Source organism: Lepidochelys kempii, chromosome 27, assembly GCF_965140285.1.
Source record: "Lepidochelys kempii isolate rLepKem1 chromosome 27, rLepKem1.hap1, whole genome shotgun sequence".
Lineage (NCBI taxonomy): Eukaryota > Metazoa > Chordata > Testudines > Cheloniidae > Lepidochelys > Lepidochelys kempii.
In genome coordinates, this window is record NC_136406.1 from 17,917,215 (window position 1) to 17,932,388 (window position 15,174).

Below are 15,174 nucleotides of genomic sequence, written 5' to 3' on the forward strand. Positions count from 1 at the left end.
AGGATAAATACATTAAAGATTGTGGGGTGCTCAGATTTAATAGTGACAAGGGCTGGATAAGCACATAACGTAATTAGACATCTGCTTTCTCTGTGTTACCTAGGAGCATCTGGAAACCTGTCATCCATATGCTGCTTGTCGGGCTGAGAACGGAGATGCCTAGAAACGTTAACTCCTAGAGCTAGATAGTTTGAGGTTGTTGCGTATATCCTGTTGTTATTCATGGGGGTTGCACACCTGCAGAAGAGAAGCCTCTAAAAATTCCATGGAATACAGCGTGAGCGTTCTGGGGACTTCCCTTAGAGCTGCTTTTTGTGGCATGCGGGCTTTAGATCTGTTCACATAGCTGAGGATTTTCTTTTGGGTTCTTTGCACCCTGCCATTTGGCTTTCTCTCCAAAGCCTTAAACTCGTTAAGCTATAGCAGTTTTTTCTGTTCAAAAGGTAGAAGACTCTATGGTGACCTCCCAGAATCCAGGTGTCTGTGCATTGCTAATAGGTCTCCTGTGTGTTTCAGAACATTGATGATGGTACCTCGGACCGACCGTATAGCCACGCCCTGGTGGCTGGTATTGATAGGTACCCACGGAAGGTAACTGCTGCAATGGGCAAAAAGAAGATAGCGAAGAGGTCCAAGATCAAATCTTTTGTGAAAGTTTATAACTACAACCATCTAATGCCCACCAGGTGAGCAGGCTCGGGGCTCCCTGAAGTGCTGCTGATAGAACTAGTAAACTCCTTTTCGTTTCCTTCCACATGGCAAAAGCAGCTTTTCTCTATGGTAAAGCCGAGAAATCTGCTTCTCTGAGATTTCCTCAGTTATGTTCTTATGCAGCTCAGTGAATAGATTTGCAGGATGCTGATTTGGGTGGCCAGTGCTAATTATCTTGGAGGATTCAAAAGTTGGGGTGAGACCTTCATGATCTTCCCCATTCATTTATCATCTCAATTCAGGCTGACACTCTCACTGTGGGAGAGAAAAGGAGGACTTGTGGCACCTTAGAGACTAACCAATTTATTTGAGCATAAGCTTTCGTGAGCTACAGCTCACTTCATCAGGTGCATACTGTGGGAGAGGTCGGTGAACAAATTCTGTTGTCCCCAAATGCATTTCTTGTGGCATTGGCCATTATTTAGACCTTTCCTTTTTTTTCTTTGGCTGGAGACAGCCTTCCTCTTGTAAGCTCTGAAGAGGATTTGTAATTACGATACGGATCTCCTTGGTAAGGGACTTTGAGATCTACTTATGGACAGTGCAATAGAAAGAGCTGGGTATTTGGGGACTGTAGCGGAACCAGAGCATTTCATGATACTGTCACTGGCCTTCCCTTCCCCGGTTCTGTTAGTGTTGTGTGCTTCTGATTGCACAGTGAGGGCAAAGCAAGGCTGCTTGGCACCTCTCACACCGTCTACTGGCTCAGAGTGCTTGAGGATTCCTGGGTCATTAGGGGTGCTGGCCTGATTCTGTCTCTTAGGTATGTTTTAACTGCCATCATTCTGTGGGCTGGCAGGAGAGGTGCACTGTCTAGCCAGGCTCAGGCTAGCTATCTCGCATCCTGGCATGTGGGTATAGCACATCTTTGGGATGTTTCAAAGCCTGCTGTTCCCTCTCTCTCAGGTATTCTGTTGATATTCCTCTGGACAAAACCGTTGTCAATAAAGATGTGTTCAGGGACCCTGCACTAAAACGCAAGGCAAGGCGCGAAGCCAAGGTGAAATTTGAGGAAAGGTGAGTTGGAAACTTGTTTCTCCCTCCCCCAGCTGCTTGTTACATTTTCACTTCTTTATTGAACTGTAGGAATCTGTTTATACTTCAGTTTCTGAGTCATTGAAACCTGCAACCCAGTGCCCCAGCTTGTTCTGGTTCTCAAGTGAAGTGTGTCCATCCTGACAGCTGTTGGCTGGGAGACCCAAGGAACACCGGGTTCATATAGCGCTGATGTCCCAGCATGCTCCTGAATGGGGCTGTGCTGGCCCTGCAGTGACAGTAACTGAGGGTCTGGCTGCTTGAGGATGTTAAGATCCTTCGCATTAACTGTAAATTAACACCAGGCCTCATCCTAAGTTAATATTTACCTACTTCCCTCCTTCACCTAAAATTCTACCTTTTCAGCTGGATGCGTGTAGTTTTTCACTGCCTGTCCTTCAGTGTGCCCTCTTTACCCCAAGGAGGCTGCATTCTAGCAGTGGGGGCCGGATTCTTGCAAAGCAGTGTGTTGCGTTAACCAGATTTAATATTGCACTTGCACGAGCACCTGTGACCATAGTGCAGGGAGCAACCTTGCCTGGTGGTGGGGGAGGAAGGGGAGGAGTAGGAGCAGACAGGACCTTAAAGGAGCTGTTTCCTAATTTTGTTGGTGTGGCCTCCTAACATTGTGTTCCTTAGTTACCTGTTAGGTGCATGTCACTGAATTCCCTTTCCTATGTACATGACTCCAGTGTGTCCCGGCTGCAATCAGTGCTTCAGGCTGGCTGATTTGCCTTCTCAGTGGCTTCTTTCAGAGCCTCCCCTTCAAAGGAAGGAATTGTGACGAGCATCCCCCGCAACAAGAAGCAATCATCCTTTCTTGGGACTTGCCTGCAGAGGGTGTAGTGGCTTCTATAGCCATCCTCACTGCCTTGGCTCCTTTGTTAGCTGCAGGATTACGCTGCTGTATCTGCTCTGCTGACCTCTGGCTTGGGGCTGTGCAGATGTCTTGCTAACTTTGGAGTTGTGAAATACCTAGTGGGAATTGTCAGTCCTGCAACTGCCAAGAGTTGCTGCCCTTGTCCCCTGTTGTCTTGCTGACTATACAGGGTTAAAGAGGAAATTGTAGGCCTCATTTAACTTGATTTGGGGCACACATCTCCATGCTGTACTTAACCAAACAACCAGAGAGGCTAGTTCTGTCCAGGCAGATGCTGTTTTATATTCTGGGGTTATTCCCCTCCAGGTGAGGCACTGGCCCAGGATTTGGTGTGGGGAGTGGCAGTTTTGCTTTGCTTTCCTCCTTCCAAAGGCCTGTCACGCCTATTAGCAGGCTCGTCCCAGCCTCCTGTAGTACTTCTGATGTGGCCAAAGGGGTCACTGCATAGCAGTGAGGTGGCTCCCTCTTCACGAGGAGCTGAACTCACTGCTCTCCAGCCACGCCACGATGACGGACTGGGCTCTCTGCTGTGGGACCTGTGTGGCCAGGCTGCAGTGCCCACAGGAGCAAATTCTCACTAGTGGGTTTAACCCAAGCAGATGAGGGTGAAGAGTCCCATGTGAGTTTCCCCTGCAAAGGATTGGGGGAGGGAGGTGGTGGCTGCTCCAGAGCCCCACTCAGGCTGGGCAGATGTGCGCTTCAGTGGGCCTGAAGCGTGGGCCGAGGCTCGTTCGGACACTGGTGCCAAGCGTTCCCTAATGTGTGGATTGTGCTCTCTTTCAGATACAAGACTGGCAAGAATAAGTGGTTCTTCCAGAAGCTGCGATTCTAAACTTGTAACATGGCTGCATCAATAAATGTTTATTAAAAAACATTTTGTTGCCCTGTAAAGTGTTCCCTGGTGCGAAGCATCTGGCTTTGCAGTGTAAACATCACTGGCTCTGTGCTTCGAGTAGATGACTTGCAGGGGTAATTACAGTCCAAGCCAGCCAGGAAGGGATTCATGGAGCGTTAAATGGAATTAAATACTAACCGAGATGGCTTTGGAGAACTGCCCTAAGAGTTCTCTCCGTATCTGATGCCTTCCCCACACAATGTTGTGAGCAGATGACAAAGCTGCTCCACCTTTCCAGCAATGGAGGCTGGGTAGTCTAAAATGCGCTGAACATGAATTTAAGGTCACTCATGGGGAGGGAAATGATTCGGGATCCTGCTATTCCAGCTGGCTTTGGTTCTTTGCCTAAGAAATGGGAGTGATATGTTCAGTGAGGGGTGGGGTGTCATTTTTTTCCAAAAAGAAAAGGAGGACTTGTGGCACCTTAGAGACTAACCAATTTATTTGAGCATGAGCTTTCGTGAGCTACAGCTCACTTCATCGGATGCTGGTTAGTCTCTAAGATGCCACAAGGACTCCTTTTCTTTTTGCAAATACAGACTAACACGGCTGTTACTCTGAAACCATTTTTTTCCAACTGCCTTTGCTAAGGATTGGTCTGTATCTGGCAAGTGGCAACTTTGATTCCAATAGTCTCCAACTGCATCATTGACCTTTTGGGAGCAGAAGCTAAATGAAGGTGGTGTGAGCTCAGCAGTGGGTAGAGGTAATTTAGAGGGTTTATTGTGCAAAAATTGTTCCATCAAAAAGGTTTCATGAGCACCTGGCGGATGACTTATCTGACGACCAGGAACTCAACAGAGACAAATAAGCCTCTGGTCTCCCCCCACACAGGGACTCAGGGCCACTCTACACTGTGTGAGGTTAGATGGGGATGTTGGCCCTTGCCAGGACCCCACTGCTATGAAGGGGGGATCGTTTCAGGGAGAGAAATTCTCTTCGCTGCCTGAACCGCAAGGCTTGTTCATTTAAAGGGTCCCACCCCTCGAGGTGTAAGCGTGACCATCAGGGCGCTCCTGGCTGGCCAGGAAGGGCCGGCACACGGCTGCTGGCGGCTGAATGGCACCGTGCAGCAGAGCCTGCCTGCTCCTGGCTGGAGGCAGCGTCTCCCCGCAAGACCGAGATGAACTTACAGGGTGGCCCTGGCGCGGTCCCTGCCCTGGGCAAGGCGCCGGGCTGCGGCCGCCCGGGCTCTGCCTCCGGCCGACGCCGCGGGGCGGGGCGGCCGGGAAACGAAAGTGAAAGAGGGGCCGGAGTCAGGCCGGCAGCGCCGCTGCAGGAGGCTGGAGCGGTGAGAGGGGCTGCGGGTTCCGCGTGGGGGGTGCGCCCTGCGCTGAGCCCCCCGGGGTGCTGGGGGGGGCGGTTCCTGCCCTGGGTCCCCTAGGGGGTTAGCGGGTCTGCTCCTTGGCCCAGGCCCAGCCCCGGCTGTGAGGGGGTTGTACAGTGCACCCCTTTTTCACAGGGTCTCCCAGTGTTCTCCCCACTCGTTGGGAGGCGCTGTGCCCCCTCCCTCATTGTTTCCAGCCCAGGGGCGCTGCCTCCCCAAGTCCCTGTCTGGAGTGACTGGGGGAGCCCCTTTGTGCCTGCGCCATTGGCTGCGTTCCAGGGATTCCCCCTGTCACGGAGTCCCGGGGCGATGCTCTGGGACTGCTCCCCAGGAAGCCAGGCAGGACTCTGGGGGAGTCTCCTCTCTGGGAGCAGCCTGTCTGCAGGACACACAGCTCACCCGGCTTCCCCCTTCCTGGGTCTGACCTCGGAGCATTCAGCATCCTCTGCCCCTCTGTGCGCTTCCCACAGCGAGTCCGCCCAGGCGGGGTCCTGGGGAAGCCAGAGGGTCCTGCCCCCAACTCCGCAGTCAGACGGGACTCTCAGCCAGCCAGGAAAACAGAAGTTTATTAGACGACAGGAACATGGTCTAACACAGAGCTTGTAGGTGCAGAGAACAGGACCCCTCAGCCGGGTCCATTTTGGGGACAGTGAGCCAGACAACCCCGTCTGCCCTTCACTCCATGTCCCAGCCAGCCCCAAACTGAAAAACCTCTCCAGTCCCTCCTCCTCTGGGCTTTATCCCTTTCCCGGGCCAGGAGGTCACCTGATTCCTTTGTTCTCCAACCCTTCAGCTCTCACCTTGCAGGGGGAAGGGCCCAGGCCATCAGTGGCCAGGAAACAGGGTGTCGGCCATTGTCTGTGTCCAGACCCCTGCACAGACCTGCCCTCTAGGGCTCTGCAGTGATCATACACCCTTCTCCCCCCACCTAGATACTTAAGAACTGCATAGGGGAAACTGAGTGCCCCCCCCCCCCCCACTATTCAGAGGAAACATTAAGAACAGTCCCACTTCGTCACACACAGTGCACTGGGGTGTTGCAGTCCTAGGGACCAGGCCAGCCCCACTGGAGCAGGGCCCATTTCCCCCCACCCCAGAACTGGTCCCGGCCGGACATTTGGGAGCCAACCCTCCCTTTAGACTGTGTCTCCTGTCGCTCCCTGCGGTTTCTGGGCACCTGAAGGGGGGGGCACAATCTTACTCAGACCAGAGTGACCTGCGGTGAACATGGGGTGAGCTCTCATCTGTCACCCCCATGAACCTGGAGAAACGCTCCATGCTGCAGTGATTGGCGAGTCAGGAAGGCCCAGGGTCTCCCCTGGTGACAAGCCTGTAGAGCCAACGCTAGGGGCGGGGAGCTTGATTTTGGTGCCAGATTCTGACACTTTGCTGCTTTCTCTCCCCAGGTGTGAGTGACACGATGACAGATTCCGAAGAGGTAACTGGGCACCAGGCGAGTCAGTCCCTGCCCTGGGTTTTTGAAAGCCAAAGTGGAAATTAACCTGAGAGTAACATTTCCTGGGGGGGCGCCAGGAGGTTGGTTGTTTGAGGCCTGGTCTTCACTAGGAAATTAGGGTAGTATAACCCTGCCACTAAGGCGTGTGAAAAATCCAGCCCCCTGAGTGACGCAGCTCACCCGACCTAACTCCTGGTGCAGACAGTGCGTTCCCATCAACTGGCCGCCTCGCCGAGGTGCCTTACCCCTCCCGTCCGCGTGGGCAGCGTCTTCGCTGAACTTCTGCAGCAGTCCAGCTGTTGCGCTTTGAGTGTAGATGAGCCCTGAGCGCGGGAAGCGGGAGACCACCCAGGGGAAAGGAACAGCCTGAGTCCAGCAGGAAAGTTCCTTCCCCACCCCCACGCAGATTCTGGCTCCACCCCCGCCCCTCTGGCTCCACCCACATTGAATTCTGACCCCTGTGCTGGTGGAGCCAGAGAGCTCATGTGCAGACGGTGACTGGCATGGCCCATGGCACAGGCTGCCCCGTGCTTCCGTGTGTGGGCCCCAGGGTCACTGACCTCTCTTGGCTTTTAGGAGTCCTTTGTCCATCTGCCCGAAGAGTTCAAACTGGGGAACAGCGCCCTCGTGATGACACCCAAATGCCTGCAGCAGGAGATTGAGAAGTACAAGGTGGGTCTCTGGCCAGGCACTGTAGGTTGAGCAGCTGCTTTCCACGTGAGGCGATGGCGGGATGGGGCAGGGGCTCAGAATGTGCCTACCAGCTGCAGCTCCCTCCGCAGTGCGCCGTTAATAGAGGCCCAGCCCCAGACGATTCTGGCTGATAGTGCCTGGGGAGCAGCTATGCCCCATTGCGCACCCGCACGGGACAGACTGGCATTCTGTGGGGTGGAAGTGGCCATGGGGACGGTGCAGCCTCTGCAGAGCAGCCCACGGGAGCCTGATGTTCCCTTCGGTGCCTCTCCCAGGAGCGCTGTCAGGTGCTGGAACAAGACCGGCGAGAGCTGGGGACAGCGAAGGAAGCCGCTGAGGACAAGACACGAGTATTCCAGAGAGAAGCCGAACTCCTCCGTGGGAAACTAGAGAGAGAGAAGTCTCTGAGCAGGGAGCTGGAGCCCTCCTACCAGGCTGGTTTCTAGGAATAGGCCCTTTGCACCCCACCCTCCCGTGATGCAGTTAGTCAGAGTCTAGTGAATATATCTCAGAACCACAGCACAGTCTGGCACAACTGGCCACCTCTGCTCAGCGAAGTCCCGGAGTAGCAGGGGCTGCGGGTGGGCGTCAGGCCGTAGCAGAGCTGGGTGGGGGGCGCGCAGGGCGGGAGGAGCCGGGGCTGCGGGTGGGCGTCAGGCCGTAGCAGAGCTGGGTGGGGGGCGCGCAGGGCGGGAGGAGCCGGGGCTGCGGGTGGGCGTCAGGCCGTAGCAGAGCTGGGTGGGGGGCGCGCAGGGCGGGAGGAGCCGGGGCTGCGGGTGGGCGTCAGGCTGTAGCAGAGCTGGGTGGGGGGCGCGCAGGGCTGTAGGAGCAGGGCTGCGGGTGGGTGTGAGGCCATAGGAGAGGTGGGTGGGGGGCGCGCAGGGCGGGAGGAACAGGGCTGCGGGTGGGCGTCAGGCCGTAGGAGAGGTGGGTGGGGGGCGCGCAGGGCGGGAGGAGCAGGGCTGCGGGTGGTTGTCAGGCCGTAGCAGAGCTGGGTGAGAGGCGCGCAGGGCGGGAGGAGCCGGGGCTGCGGGTGGGCGTCAGGCCGTAGCAGAGCTGGGTGAGAGGCGCGCAGGGCGGGAGGAGCCGGGGCTGCGGGTGGGCGTCAGGCCGTAGCAGAGCTGGGTGGGGGGCGCGCAGGGCGGGAGGAGCAGGGCTGCGGGTGGGTGTCAGGTCGTAGGAGAGGTGGGTGGGGGGTGCGCAGGGTGGGAGGAGCCGGGGCTGCGGGTGGGCGTCAGGTCGTAGGAGAGGTGGGTGGGGGGCGCGCAGGGCGGGAGGAGCAGGGCTGCGGGTGGGCGTCAGGCCGTAGCAGAGCTGGGTGAGAGGCGCGCAGGGCGGGAGGAGCAGGGCTGCAGGTGGGTGTCAGGTCGTAGCAGAGCTGGGTGAGAGGCGCGCAGGGCGGGAGGAGCCGGGGCTGCGGGTGGGTGTCAGGTCGTAGGAGAGGTGGGTGGGGGGCGCGCAGGGTGGGAGGAGCAGGTGCTGCGCGTGGGCGTCAGGTCGTAGCAGAGGTGGGTGGGGGGCGCGCAGGGCGGGAGGAGCAGGGCTGCGGGTGGGCGTCAGGCCGTATCAGAGGTGGGTGGGGGGCGCGCAGGGCAGGAGGAGCAGGGCTGCAGGTGGGTGTCAGGTCGTAGCAGAGCTGGGTGAGAGGCGCGCAGGGCGGGAGGAGCAGGAGCTGCGGGTGGGTGTCAGGTCGTAGCAGAGCTGGGTGGGGGGCGCGCAGGGCGGGAGGAGCAGGGCTGCGGGTGGGCGTCAGGTCGTAGGAGAGGTGGGTGGGGGGCGCGCAGGGCGGGAGGAGCAGGGCTGCGGGTGGGCATCAGGTCGTATCAGAGCTGGGTGGGGGGCGCGTAGGGCAGGAGGAGCAGGGGCTGCGGGTGGGCGTCAGGTCGTATCAGAGCTGGGTGGGGGGCGCGCAGGGCGGGAGGAGCCGGGGCTGCGGGTGGGCGTCAGGCCGTATCAGAGGTGGGTGGGGGGCGCGTAGGGCAGGAGGAGCAGGGGCTGCGGGTGGGCGTCAGGTCGTATCAGAGCTGGGTGGGGGGCGCGCAGGGCGGGAGGAGCAGGGCTGCGGGTGGGCGTCAGGCCGTATCAGAGGTGGGTGGGGGGCGCGTAGGGCGGGAGGAGCAGGTGCTGCGCGTGGGCGTCAGGTCGTAGCAGAGGTGGGTGGGGGGCGCGCAGGGCGGGAGGAGCAGGGCTGCGGGTGGGCGTCAGGCCGTATCAGAGGTGGGTGGGGGGCGCGCAGGGCAGGAGGAGCAGGGCTGCAGGTGGGTGTCAGGTCGTAGCAGAGCTGGGTGAGAGGCGCGCAGGGCGGGAGGAGCAGGAGCTGCGGGTGGGTGTCAGGTCGTAGCAGAGCTGGGTGGGGGGCGCGCAGGGCAGGAGGAGCAGGGCTGCGGGTGGGCGTCAGGTCGTAGGAGAGGTGGGTGGGGGGCGCGCAGGGCGGGAGGAGCAGGGCTGCGGGTGGGCGTTAGGTTGTAGCAGAGCTGGGTGGGGGGCGCGCAGGGCGGGAGGAGCCGGGGCTGCGGGTGGGCGTCAGGTCGTATCAGAGCTGGGTGGGGGGCGCGCAGGGCGGGAGGAGCAGGGCTGCGGGTGGGCGTCAGGCCGTAGGAGAGGTGGGTGGGGGGCGCGCAGGGCGGGAGGAGCAGGGCTGCGGGTGGGCGTCAGGCCGTATCAGAGGTGGGTGGGGGGCGCGTAGGGCAGGAGGAGCAGGGGCTGCGGGTGGGCGTCAGGTCGTATCAGAGCTGGGTGGGGGGCGCGCAGGGCAGGAGGAGCCGGGGCTGCGGGTGGGCGTCAGGCCGTATCAGAGGTGGGTGGGGGGCGCGTAGGGCAGGAGGAGCAGGGGCTGCGGGTGGGCGTCAGGTCGTATCAGAGCTGGGTGGGGGGCGCACAGGGCGGGAGGAGCAGGGCTGCGGGTGGGCGTCAGGCCGTATCAGAGGTGGGTGGGGGGCGCGTAGGGCAGGAGGAGCAGGGGCTGCGGGTGGGCGTCAGGTCGTATCAGAGCTGGGTGGGGGGCGCGCAGGGCGGGAGGAGCTGGGCTGCGGGTGGGCGTCAGGCTGTAGCAGAGCTGGGTGGGGGGCGCGCAGGACAGGAATCATGGGTGGTCCACTGGCAGAGCTCCCCTGCCCCCCTCTCTGATTGGCTTTTTCCTCCCTCCTGAAGGAGCTTTGTCTGGCAAAGGAGGAAAGGGGCAAGTTGCTTCAGGAGAAGCAGAAGCTGGAAAAGGAGCTGGAGGAGCTGGAGGCGAGGAGAGAGGCCTGGGAGAAGCAAGTGAAGGTGAGGAAGTTCTCAGCAGGGTCCCCCGCTGGCCCCGCCCGTCCGCTGGTGATTGTCGCTGAGGGGCCGTGGGCCTGGCGGGGGCCGATCAGTTCAGGGCTGGTTGCAGTGAGTGCGCTCGACTCCCATTCTGGTCGGAGAGGAGGGAACAGCAGCCCGCTAGCGGCTCTGCCGATCCGCCGAGTCCCCCGGCCGGAGTCTGGCTCTTGTGAGAAGTGGTGAGCACATGGGCTCGGGACCTTGCTTTTACATCTCGGCCGAGAAGATGCCTCCATCAGCGCGGCTCGGGGGAGCACCCTTCTGGAATCCTCCGTGTGCTGTGGGGGGTTGTTCCCTTGGAGGGCTCCCACCCCCATACTGACCCTGCTTCGCTTGGGAGGTCCGACCGGGTCCCTGCCCGGGCTGCTCCGGCGGCAGCCTTCCAGGCTTTAGAAAGCCGGCGCCCTAGGCGGGATTCGGTGGGGAGCTGAGCTGCAGGATCTCAGGTGGGGGCTGAGCGGGATGGGCCCCCACCGTTTCCTCCCACCCCTCCCTGGGCGCAGCACTCCCTCACGCTGCTCGGCGTGCTTTCCCCAGGTGCCGCCCTCCCTGCCGGACAGAAAGATGTTGTTTACGGGACACGTGACGGAGGCCGAGGACGTGAACGCACTGGTGGTCGCCCCTCGGGTCCAGCAGGCACTGCCTGGGGGCTCTGCCCTCCTCACCTTCGAGGAGCCGGAGGGTAGGTCTGTTGCTGCAGGCCAGCCTGCCTCTGGTCAGTGCCTAGTCTGGGCGGCCTCCCCGCTCCCCACACACTGGCTCAGACAAGCAGCCTGGTGCCCGCTTGGGGTCCCTCCCGCAGAGGTGCCTGGCCTGGGCGCGAGGCCCCAGCATTCCCCTCGCTGGGGGCCCTTCGTGCTGCTGTGGCTTGGAGCCCTGCTGCCCTTCGCTTTGCCAGGCTCTCTCTCCCGCCTGCAGAGCCTTCCTGTGTGGAGGCCGTGCCCCACGGCCCAGCCCTTCCTGTGGGGGGATTCCCTGCCTGGCTCGGCCCTGGCCCATCCCGTCCCAGAGCCGCATGCCTGGCGCTCCCCAGGCCTGAGTGGTTTCTCCCTGTTTGCAGTTGCGCAGAGGATCCTAGAGATGAAGTGGCACGAGGTGAAGCTGGATGAGAGCACAGGGTGCGAGGGCCAACTGCGAGTGCAGGCGGAGCCGGTGGAGCTGCTGCTGCCCTCGGCCCTGGAGGTGAGGCTCAGCTGCCGTGGAGTCTGCACGCCGCATCCCTTGCGGGGGCCGCTCAGCATCCTTGGCTCACCGTCAGTGCCCGGGGCTTTGGCCTCCCCCGAGGAACTTCGGCCGCCTCTCGCACGCTGGGGGGATGGGCCGTGCCCGGCAGGGGCGGGGAGCCTCTCGCACGCTGGGGGGATGGGCCGTGCCCGGCAGGGGCGGGGAGCCTCTCGCACGCTGGGGGGGATGGGCCGTGCCCGGCAGGGGCGGGGAGCCTCTCGCACGCTGGGGGGATGGGCCGTGCCCGGCAGGGGCGGGGAGCCTCTCGCACGCTGGGGGGATGGGCCGTGCCCGGCAGGGGTGGGGAGCCTCTCGCACGCTGCGGGGATGGGCCGTGCCCGGCAGGGGCGGGGAGCCTCTCGCACGCTGGGGGGATGGGCCGTGCCCGGCAGGGTCGGGGAGCCTCTCGCACGCTGGGGGGATGGGCCGTGCCCGGCAGGGTCGGGGAGCCTCTCGCACGCTGGGGGGATGGGCCGTGCCCGGCAGGGGCGGGGAGCCTCTCGCACGCTGCGGGGATGGGCCGTGGCCGGCAGGGGCGGGGAGCCTCTCGCACGCTGGGGGGATGGGCCGTGCCCGGCAGGGGCGGGGAGCCTCTCGCACGCTGGGGGGATGGGCCGTGCCCGGCAGGGGCGGGGAGCCTCTCGCACGCTGCGGGGATGGGCCGTGCCCGGCAGGGGCGGGGAGCCTCTCGCACGCTGCGGGGATGGGCCGTGGCCGGCAGGGGCGGGGAGCCTCTCGCACGCTGGGGGGATGGGCCGTGCCCGGCAGGGGCGGGGAGCCTCTCGCACGCTGGGGGGATGGGCCGTGCCCGGCAGGGGCGGGGAGCCTCTCGCACGCTGCGGGGATGGGCCGTGCCCGGCAGGGGCGGGGAGCCTCTCGCACGCTGGGGGGATGGGCCGTGCCCGGCAGGGGCGGGGAACCTCTCGCACGCTGGGGGGGATGGGCCATGCCCGGCAGGGGCAGGGAGCCTCCCCATGTCCTGCAGGGCTGTGTGCCCTGCTGTGGCCTGTTCTCAAGGTAACCAGGGCTGTGTTCAGTACCAGCACAAAGCTCCCCCCATTGGAGGCCTGGGGCATGAAGCTCCCTGGTGCCCACCTCCTGCCATGTCCCAGGCAGCCAGGGCCCCCTCTTTCCAGGCTGGGGTCGTGACGGCCTGGTACCTGCCCTGCAGATTGAGATGAAGCTGAGTGACAGGTGCATCCTGCTGTCCAGCCTCCCGCGCCTGGATCTCTCTGAGGAGCAGCTGCTGGACAAGCTGGAGATCTTCTTCAGCAAGAAGAAGAATGGGGGCAGTGAGGTGGAGCAGCGGGAGCTCCTGAGAGATTCTGGGCACGTGGTGCTGACCTTTGTGCACAATGGAGGTACGTGGTGGAGACGCTGAGAGCTGGGGTGGGGGGCCCTGGAGCTGTCAGTCCAGGGAGGGGACAGCTACCTGCAGCAGACAGAGCTTCCCTCTGTGCATCCGCCAGAGGGAGCCGTCAGGAGGGCTGGACTGGGGAGCAGGCTGGGGTGGCTCCAGGTTCCCAGAGGCTGCACTGGGCTAGGTGCCCTTGGCACCAGATTCCTGGGGTGTCCTTGGGCAGATGCTGCAAGCACCAATGCTGGTGTCTGAGCTGCCACTTTCGCACGCCCGGCACTGGTGGAAAGGCTCAGCCTGCGGGTGGGAGCAGGAGGTCAGGGCTTCTCTCTTCCTCGGCAGTGGCGGAGCAGCTAGCGAAGAAAGGACGCTTCCAAGTCCCCATTGGGAAGCAGACGTACGAGCTCAAAGTGACGCCCTACATACGCGGACAGATCACAGACCTTCAGGTAGAGGTTGCGAGCCCCAGTGCGTTCCCAGCGTGCGCTGCTGCCACCCCCGGCCAGGTGTGAGCCCCAGCGTGCACTGACTGCACCCCCCAGCGTGCACTGATCCTGAGACCCCTCCCCCCCCCCACCAGCCCCGGCGTACACTGACCATGCCCACTCCCCACAGTGGGCACTGGTCCTGACAGCCCTCTCCTCTGCACAAGTCCCAGCACATGCTGTCAGCGCCACTCCTGACCCTCGGACCACCCCCACCCTGGGCGTGAGCCCAGTGCCCATTTTCCACCCTACATGCACTTTGCACAAGCCTGCGTGCCCCACCCTGCCCTCGGCACGCTCCGCGCTCGCTCTCCCTCGAGGCTGAAGGCACACGGCCAGCCGAAAGGGTTGATGGCCAAGAGCACGAGAGGCACAGAGGCAGACTGAGCTCTGTCGGGCAGGGGCTGTCTCTTGTTCTGCATCTGCACAGCCATGACTGGCTCCTGGAAATACAGATGGCAACGCTGGGGAGTGGCTGAGACACAGTGAGGAGGAGCCCAGCTGGGGAACCCCTGCTCTGCGTTCCCAGCACTCCCTGCTGCTGGGTCAGACTAGCCGCTCTGCAGGGACCCTGCCCCGATGGACAGCTGCAGGAGGCTCTGTGCAAAGCTAAGCGAGGCTCCGGAGCTTGCCTGGCGAGCAGCAGGCAGGGTTTGTGCCTCTGTGCCCAGGGCCTGTGTCACACCCTGCTCTGACCCCCGGGGGGGAGAGGGGGGTCTCTGTGGCGTTTAATTCCATCCGTTGAGATCCCCAGCCACGGACGCTCTTCTTCCCTGGCTGCTCTCCCCGTAGCTCAGCCAACACCTCTGGCTGTGCCAGCAGGAGATAGCGCGCTCTGCGGGGTCACTCCTCTGCTCTCTCCCCCTAGGTCCGTCCGTCCGTCTGTGCCAAGACCGTGCTCCTGTCGGGGATCTCGGACATTCTGGACGAGGAGTCCATGAGGGACACCCTGGAGATTCACTTCCAGAAGCCCAGCCAAGGCGGAGGCGAGGTGGATGCCCTGGGATACGTGCCAGTGGGGAAACAGGGACTTGCTGTTTTTGAGGAGGACACGGACTGAAGCTCCTTCATGGACGTTAACCCGAACACAAGACAGTCGGCGCCCGGGGACTGGGCCTGAGACAGCCATAGGCTCAGAGCCCACGCGTGCTCCATGTAGCACTGTATAGATTAATCGGACTCTGATTGGAATTAAAGTATTTAGGGAGCTGCTCTGGGTCCTTGGCCGTGTTCTCAGGGCCGAGTGTGGATCTCTGGTGTTGTGGGGCTGGGCACGAGAGAAGGATCTTGTGAGAGAGCCATGGGGCGAGAGAACCCCATTTCGGAGCTTCCTGTTTCGGCCTGCGTGGCTCTCCGCGAAGCCCTGGCTGTCGCCAACACCCGGCATGGAGGACACGGGCATGAAATGGCGTGAAATGAGCAGTGGGTGAAATACCAACGGCTCTCTGCCCACCAACCCCAATAGCATTTAGGCCCTACTCGGGCATCTCGTTCCAGCAGGGTGTGGGGCCCGCAGGGTGTAGGGTTGATAAATGAGTTTGGAGCCTGGGGGAGTCAGAGTTTAGCCAAACCCTGATATTTACATGGGGGTGTGGTCTCCCAGGAGCATTAGTCAGAGATACCCCCCCCCCATGCTGAATTTCTGCCCCCGCTGGGGTGGCAGGGGTGGGTGAGGCCTAGCCGTGCTGTCACTGGGCATCAGCCCCGTGGCTCTGCGGGGTGCAGGCTGGCATTAGCCGGCTGGGCTGGGCAGGGGGCCATGACAGGTGTGGGGTGAGGTTCTTGTCCATGGGATGGGCCATGCAGAC

The 15,174-nt window shown here is 61.7% G+C and overlaps 2 protein-coding genes across 4 annotated transcripts; both read left to right on the forward strand.

Annotated features, from left to right (window-relative positions):
• Positions 1-491: 491 nt before the first annotated feature.
• On the forward strand, positions 492-3,500 carry RPL27 (ribosomal protein L27). Its single transcript, XM_078850722.1, has 3 exons — positions 492-686; positions 1,618-1,728; positions 3,410-3,500. The coding sequence occupies exons 1-3, from the start codon at positions 604-606 to the stop codon at positions 3,456-3,458; spliced, it is 243 nt and encodes an 80-aa protein (XP_078706848.1). The 5' UTR covers positions 492-603; the 3' UTR covers positions 3,459-3,500.
• Positions 3,501-4,742: 1,242 nt separating this feature from the next.
• IFI35 (interferon induced protein 35) lies at positions 4,743-14,578 on the forward strand. Of its 3 annotated transcripts, none has more exons than XM_073325830.1 (10): positions 4,743-4,812; positions 6,255-6,286; positions 6,881-6,976; positions 7,273-7,431; positions 10,148-10,261; positions 10,838-10,982; positions 11,361-11,482; positions 12,696-12,885; positions 13,224-13,330; positions 14,235-14,578. In XM_073325830.1, exons 2-10 carry the CDS (start codon positions 6,269-6,271, stop codon positions 14,424-14,426), a joined length of 1,143 nt encoding a protein of 380 aa, XP_073181931.1. In that variant the 5' UTR covers positions 4,743-4,812; positions 6,255-6,268; the 3' UTR covers positions 14,427-14,578. The 3 variants fall into 3 exon arrangements, with proteins under 3 accessions (XP_073181931.1, XP_073181930.1, XP_073181932.1); XM_073325829.2 differs by having other exon boundaries at positions 4,744-4,812; positions 6,255-6,301; XM_073325831.2 differs by lacking the exon at positions 7,273-7,431 and having other exon boundaries at positions 4,745-4,812; positions 6,255-6,301.
• The last annotated feature ends 596 nt before the right edge of the window (positions 14,579-15,174 follow it).

Coding starts and splice junctions, on each gene's coding strand:
- RPL27 (XM_078850722.1), top strand. CDS start 604: ATGGGCAAAAAGAAGATAGCGAAGAGGTCCAAGATCAAATCTTTTGTG. Junction 687..1,617: donor AACCATCTAATGCCCACCAG/GTGAGCAGGCTC, acceptor CCTCTCTCTCAG/GTATTCTGTTGATATTCCTC. Junction 1,729..3,409: donor AAGGTGAAATTTGAGGAAAG/GTGAGTTGGAAA, acceptor GCTCTCTTTCAG/ATACAAGACTGGCAAGAATA.
- IFI35 (XM_073325829.2), top strand. CDS start 6,269: ATGACAGATTCCGAAGAGGTAACTGGGCACCAG. Junction 6,977..7,272: donor AGGAGATTGAGAAGTACAAG/GTGGGTCTCTGG, acceptor TGCCTCTCCCAG/GAGCGCTGTCAGGTGCTGGA. Junction 12,886..13,223: donor GACCTTTGTGCACAATGGAG/GTACGTGGTGGA, acceptor CTTCCTCGGCAG/TGGCGGAGCAGCTAGCGAAG.